Raw genomic sequence first — 6,684 nt, 5'->3', positions numbered from 1 at the left:
CCACACCTCCCCACCACCACCCCCCACCCCCAGCCTAGCTCAGCCTCCCCACTCCTCCCGTGCTGTGTTAATAGCTCATTCCTCGTTACACGGTGGGTGTTCCATCGTGTGTGCAGAGCTTATCCATGCACACCCCCGGGAGCGTTTGGGCCATTTACAGTTTTTGGCAACTAGGACAGAGCTGCTGGGAGCGCAGGGACCCGTGGAAATGGGAGGCTTCGTTTCTTTACGGAAGCCCCCAGTGATGTCTCAGGCTGCCTTCTCACCCCTAGCCTAACTGGCCGGCCAAGAGAAAGCAGTTTTGACCTCTGCCCCTCCCCAGCCTCTGGAATGACCTACTCCCAGCAGGGGGCTGAGAGCGGGGAGGACTGCAGAGCTGAGCCCTAGGCCCTGTGGACGGGAGAGGAGTGCTGGGTTCTCACTGGGGGTCAGGCCCTGGCTTACCGTTCCTACAGCTTGGCTACGGGTACAGGAAGGGGAAGAAAGGGTACTACTAGGGCCTGGGGCCATTACAGGAGGAGAAAAACCTTCCTGACAGAATAGCGCAGGTTCAGAGTGGCTAAAAGCGCGGGTGTCCCTTTGCTGGTCTGTGGCGGAGGCAAGGAGAGGCTGAGCAGCCGGCTGAGCGGAGGGCTGGGGGCTGCCTCACGGCTGGGGAGGTGATCTCCGGGTTGTGTCTGGGAGCATGTTAGGGGGCCTGAGGAGGGAGTGAGGGAGAGGCACCGCCAGAGTCCGCGAAGCAGCAGGATGGGGAGTCGCACGCAGTCCCGTGTCCCCAGCACTGGGTCACAGGCGCTCTGCTTTAGCCCACCTAGTTGCCATCACTCTGTGTCCCCATTGGCACTGGTGCCTACGAGGACCCCTCCACAAAGGCTCTCAGCTGGAGCCAGCACGAGACTAAGAACAGGATCCTCCTAAGAACAGGATCCTCCGTGGCAGGGCCAGGCCTTGCTCAGGCCGGTCTGGGTTCATCATGCCCCTCCTCTAATTATTCTTAGTCTCCTTCGGTCATCCGCCTCTCCCACCTGTAATTTTCTGGCATAGGGGGAGCCATCTGAGTCTGCTGTGTCCTCCGGACACCTGCAGGGCCGGGGACTGAGGGCAGCTGTGACGTGGCTGGGCCCAGATAGGAGCTGCGCCAGCTGCCCCATGTGTTCCCTGACAGTTCCCTTCCTCTGCTCGCTGGCCCTGCTCGCCGGCCCTGCCCGAGCGGCGTGGGGCCGGAGGTGCGGAGGGCTGTTCTTGGGCACCCCGCTGCCGGGCCAAAACCTCACTTCCCACTCATTCCCCTGCCGAGAACCAGTCACAGCCTGACTCAGTGCCGTCTGAGGAGCGGCCCGAGCACCAGTTCCAGGGCAGACGTTAGCACCTGTGCCTAGAGCCAGGACCCAACGCGGGGAGCCCGTGGCACACCGGGCTGACTCAGGGGCTGGAGCCAGGGCGGCCTGGCCCTCCCGGGGCCCCTGCTTGGAACTCTGCCAATGTGGCCACTGGCTTCAGGCTCACAGGCCGGGCAGGAGTCATAGGGAGTTGTGCTTGAAGGCAGCTAGGTGACCCGAGTCCAGCCATGCAGCTAGGCTGGTGGCCCAGCCCAGGGCTCCTCTGACCTTGCTGCAGATTCAGGAGGCTGAGGATGCTACTCTCCCCTGAGAAGGACGGACATGCCTGTCTGGACAGAGCACAGCTCACACGTGGAGCTGGGGGCTGTGGTCTGCGTCCCTCTTCACAGCTCAGAACTCAGGTGGCGGCGCAGACATCCAGTGTCTGACTTCAGGGGGTCCTGATTCCCACCCCCGGCTTCCCTGGCCCCGTCATGCATCCTCGCCAGCTTTACTTGAGGGGGAGACCGTGCTGGACAGGCAGGCTGGTGCCCGGCTGTTGAGCTCGACTTCTCTGCTCACTGAGCCCCTGGACAAAACCCCCATCCTGCATCTACTTGGCCATCCGAGAGGCAGGGGAAAACCCTCCCTTTCCCAGGACCCAGAGCCTCGCGAATTCCTTTCTGCCTTACCCACTGAAAAGAACTTGAGACTTTCACAGACAGGAAACCATCCTCAAGGCCTCGTAAGCATTTACCATCATGAAGCAAGTTCCCAGGAGGAAGAGTGACCCATTTAGCCGGGCAGAGCAGGAGCGAACGTCTGGAGAAATCTGAGCTCCTCGTGCCCTTTCAGTCCCGCTCAGGTTCCAGGTTCGTGCTCCTCTCTGGTCTCCTTTGCTGGGCTCAAATTCTCAACAACTGGAGGGGAGTGGGGGGAATGCTCCCGGCCCCAGGTCCTCCCCGACAGCCTGGAAGGAGTCAGCTGGGCCCCTTCCTGCTTGTACAAGCATCCCCTCCGGGTGGGGGGTCAGGACCTCCCTAAGGCTGCCAGGAGATGCGCCCTGTTTGCCTCCTGCAGGGCAACCTTACGGCGAGATTCAGGACAGCCACTGGTCACCAGCCACCGATGCTTCCGCCTTCTTGCCCAGCCTGGCCCAGCAGAGCACACTTGTCCTCGGCTGCCAGGGCTCGGACAGTCCCCTGCATCATCACCGAGCTGCAGGGCTTGAACTGGGAGGAGGGACTGCAGACGGCGCCCAGCAGGAGCCCACGGGAGGGGTGAACCAACAGGAGGGAGCAAGCCAGAACCTATGGGCCTTTTTTTCCATTCTCCTTTATTCCATAAACACCTAGTTACAAGTTGCACAAATCAAAAAATAAAGAAAGGCAAAGGAGGGCGTAGGAAAGTTTCTGTGCCGTGAGTGTGAGTGTGTGTGTGTGTGTGTGTGCAGGAGGAAGAGGGAAAGGGGGGAACCCGTCTGCTCCCTCCGCAGCCCTGCTGTGGGGGCTCTGAGGAAGAGGTGGGCAGAGGTCAGGGTAGCTAAGGGATGGAGGTGGCCCCTAAAACCAGAGCTCACCCCCAAAAGACCCTTCGAAGCGTGGCCAGAGTAGAACAGGGAAGGAGAGGAGGTTCTAAGATGGAGCAGCAAAATGGAGAACCCAGTGAGTGGCTCCAGGAGAAGAGGGGTCAGCGTGGTGGAAGGTTAAAGGAGGAAAAGCAGTAGAGGGGACAGTGAAAGGCTCTCCCTGAGACCCCCAGGGAGAGGTGGGGGCCAGCTTGCCTGTTAATTTAATATTAAATTGGGGTGGGAACTGGAGAGGGACGTTTCAGGGATGACGTCTCAGCCTCTCAGCTGTACCTGGAGGGGACAGAGACGAGCGAGTCAGCCAGAAGCACGACCACGACAGCCGGGCTGTCCCAGGGAGCGCGTCTGTCTCTTCCGGTGCCAAGAAAAACTTGGCCTATCAGAGGCGGCATCTGCTGGGAACCTGGTGGCTCCGCTCATGGCGGAGGAATGTGCCCGGGCGTCCTCCCCAGCCCCTCCCGCTGCGCACCGCGTGGTCCCCCAGGTACTTACAGGAGCGGCTAAGGGCCTCGGGCCCTCACCAGTCATAGCGGCGGGACTGTCGGGAGGGGGAGTCTTCAGGTCCCTGAATGGCCAGGCGGGGAGGTCCCTCGGCCCTTCGCCCCCCACCTCCTGAGGCCTCATGTCGTCGGAATTCCAGAGGGCGCTGCTGCCGGAACCGGGAGGTCTCCCTCCGCCACTCGTCATCAAATGCTGCGGCCTCACCTGAAGGACAGGGCAGAGAGGTGCCATGAGCAGCCTGGAGTCCAGGGGGCACGAATGCGCCACTCTTCTGAGGCCAAAAGCCGGGGCGAAGGGTGAAAGTGTGTGTGGGGGCGGTGGGGAGTTTCGTTTTGCTCCCTGGGCTTCTGCACGGTCCCTGAAGCCACAGGCAGGTGAGCAGTGACGGGGGACAGGCCGCGGGAAGGCAGGCTCACTCTCGTCCAGGTTGATGTAGTCCTGCCGCTCCTCCTGGTCGCCGGTGCGGTGGTTTCGGGAGCGCTGGAGGATGTGCGCTCTGTCCCGAATGTGGTGCCCGATGGACATCTGCTCCAGTCCGCTGTCCGAGTCCCGGACGGTCCTCCGTGTCTCCCGGATCTGGGACGAAGCAGAACGTGGCACCCTCAGCTTCCTCCAAAGCCTGGCTCTGCACCCTCCATCCGGAAAAGGGAAGCCGAGGTTTCTGTAGGTGCCACGCGACGATGTCCCTGGGCAGGAGAGCCCCGACTCACCCCGCCTGGTGCCGAGCGCATCTCTGACGTCTCCTGGTAGACCTTGGGGGCGCCGTCTCCCGTGTTGGAGTAGGAGATGACGGTGGAGGAGGAGAAGGTCTGGCAATTGCCTCCAGCCGTCATGTGTTCCTGAGGAGGAGAGGGTGCCCGTTGTCACCAAGTCAGCTATGAGGACTGCAGAAACAGCAGGACTCTGCCCCGCTTCTGTCCTGGGAGTCCCACAACACACAGGACCTTGGGAGACCGAGCCTAACTGCACCCCTACCCAGCGTCCCACTGCTGCCCAGCAGGCGTGACGGCAGATCCAGTACCCCGGGGCTCTGGGCAATGCCTCTACCAGCTCTGACCCTTCCCTAGCACTCTTCCCCGTCGCAGAGGGTTCGAGGTGTTGCCAGGTGTCACTCAGAACCAGCGGGGGAGGCACCAGAGGGGGGCAAGGTCTCACCATGTTCCCGATCATGTCGTTCATCATCCCAAACATGTCCATGAAGCCACCCGACTGGAGCAGAGAGACAGGGAACAGGGTCAGTGCTCCCACGACCTTTTCCAGGTTCCCACTAGCCACATGGCAATGCAATCTCTGTCCCTTCCGTCACATCTAGCAACTGCTCCTTCTCTGCGAGCGCGACTAGAATACCCATGTCTCTCTCCTCCCGTAACCTGCAGCCTCCCTTGTCTCTACGGCTGCTGGGATCCCATTTCCGCCTCCCGACTGTCACGTTTCCCCCATCCTTACAGAGCAAGCCAACGTCAACCGATTCTGATCTCCTAAAGAGACAAGGTGTGATGCTGCTCACAGCTACTAAGAACTATTTCTAGCTGGCCCCTCAACTGCACCTCCCTCCTCAAAGAACAAACTTCGCTAGGCAATTTCATCTTCCTAATGGGTGTGTACTTCCAGGAGTACAATAATATCTTTAATAAGCAGGACCAGCAGTTGGCATAATGGCTGTCGCTGGACTCCCACGTAGTTGACCGTGGTTTGAGATCCAGACCCAGTGCCAGGCACGTGTGCATGCGTGCCCAAGATCCCAAGGGGAGAATGGAAAAGGGATTGTGGTGTTGTTATCCCTTGGGGGGTTATTTCTCGCTTTCTGTCTCTCTCTGTCTTTCTAGCAAGTGCATGCGCCCTATAACAAAAACCTCTCAAAAAAAAAAAAATCTTTAATGCACAAGACTCAAAACACCCAACAGACACAGAACTTGGTGGACAGTATAAAGAGAGAAGATGCTGGGGTTACTGGTGAAGCTATTCCATCTGGAAAGGACATCTAGGGTGACAGTGTGCCTGAGATGGAAGGACACAGGGAGATAAGGACTTACCATTCCCAGCATCCCGAAGGGGGAGACGGCCCCAGCCTACAGAAACACACGAGGAATAGAAATGAGAACCATATCCTATCTCAGGACGATCGCGAACCAGGCCCTTGGCCTTGAGCTTTTTCCATTCTCCTCTCACTTGCTTAGTTGGCTTTAGAGCATGAAAAGAAAGTGCTAGACCAGCCACCGACCAGCCGGCCCTGGGCCTCAGGTAGTCCAGCCACTTACCTGCATCCTGCGGCTGGCAGGCCTGGTCCCTGGCATGCTGCCATCTGTGATGCTGAGGAAGGGGCTGTATCCAAAGCCACCCGACAACATCCGGCTCATATGCTGGCGGTGAATGGCAAAGGGGTCCCTGCGGAGCGGGCACCCAGTGTGGGTGGCAGAAGGGAGGGCCTGACGTCAACTCCCTCCCGTCCCCTGGAAGACAGTCACAGGGCCACAGAGGCACCACCGCCTACTTCCCTGGAAGCCGGGGCAGGAACTGAGCGTCCACCCAGTGCCAACCATCCCCAGCCACGGGAAGCCGGCTGCCTGCTGGCACGGAGAGCCGGTGGGGTGGGACGAGTTCGAGAGAGGAGCGGGAGAGAATACTCACATCAGGAACATGGGATCCTCCGGCTCCACGTCCCTCATGAACCGGAACATCCTGACCTCGGCTCCAGGGGGCCCGCGCTGTGAGGACGGCCAGGCTCAGACACGGGCCGGCCGAGCTTCCACAGCAGGGGCGCAGGGCTCCGAGCACTGTCCCTTCTGAATACTAACTGCCCCCAAACTCCAGGGAGTCTTCCCGGGGGTGCCACACAACCCTCCAGGGAGGGACGAGCTCCTCCATCAGGGCCGTGGAAAATTCCCCCAAGCCTGTTTTCGCCTCCCCCACTCGGAGCCGTCGCTCCCCAGCTCTGGCCTGGAACTCCTCCCTCAGGGGCGCAGGGCTCCGAGCACTGTCCCTTCTGAATACTAACTGCCCCCAAACTCCAGGGAGTCTTCCCGGGGGTGCCACACAACCCTCCAGGGAGGGACGAGCTCCTCCATCAGGGCCGTGGAAAATTCCCCCAAGCCTGTTTTCGCCTCCCCCACTCGGAGCCGTCGCTCCCCAGCTCTGGCCTGGAACTCCTCCCTCCTCCCTCGCCGCGGTTCCAGATGAGAATCCCGAGGACCGGCCCCCAGACCCGCCGAGGACCCCCCGTGCCCCTTCCCCACGCGCCGCCACCGGCCTCCCCGGGGCCTGGCCGTGCCCACCCCC

The 6,684-nt window shown here is 60.7% G+C and overlaps 1 protein-coding gene across 1 annotated transcript; it reads right to left on the bottom strand.

Moving 5' to 3' along the window:
• Positions 1 to 2,636: 2,636 nt before the first annotated feature.
• Positions 2,637 to 6,116, bottom strand: MLF2 (myeloid leukemia factor 2). Its single transcript, XM_006170800.3, has 8 exons — positions 6,037 to 6,116; positions 5,667 to 5,793; positions 5,442 to 5,477; positions 4,564 to 4,617; positions 4,119 to 4,247; positions 3,825 to 3,984; positions 3,400 to 3,612; positions 2,637 to 3,180 (listed from the first exon to the last, which is right to left on the bottom strand). The coding sequence occupies exons 1-7, from the start codon at positions 6,084 to 6,086 to the stop codon at positions 3,425 to 3,427; spliced, it is 744 nt and encodes a 247-aa protein (XP_006170862.1). The 5' UTR covers positions 6,087 to 6,116; the 3' UTR covers positions 2,637 to 3,180; positions 3,400 to 3,424.
• Between the last annotated feature and the right edge of the window lie 568 nt (positions 6,117 to 6,684).

This window comes from Tupaia chinensis, unplaced genomic scaffold, assembly GCF_000334495.1.
Source record: "Tupaia chinensis unplaced genomic scaffold, TupChi_1.0 Scaffold149011_1, whole genome shotgun sequence".
Lineage (NCBI taxonomy): Eukaryota > Metazoa > Chordata > Mammalia > Scandentia > Tupaiidae > Tupaia > Tupaia belangeri.
The sequence above is the reverse complement of the archived record's forward strand: the minus strand, read 5'-3'. Positions and strand labels throughout refer to the sequence as shown.

Coding starts and splice junctions, on each gene's coding strand:
- MLF2 (XM_006170800.3), bottom strand. CDS start 6,086: ATGTTCCGGTTCATGAGGGACGTGGAGCCGGAGGATCCCATGTTCCTG. Junction 5,794..6,036: donor GAGGATCCCATGTTCCTGAT/GTGAGTATTCTC, acceptor CCCGCTCCGCAG/GGACCCCTTTGCCATTCACC. Junction 4,618..5,441: donor CCTTCGGGATGCTGGGAATG/GTAAGTCCTTAT, acceptor TCTCTGCTCCAG/TCGGGTGGCTTCATGGACAT.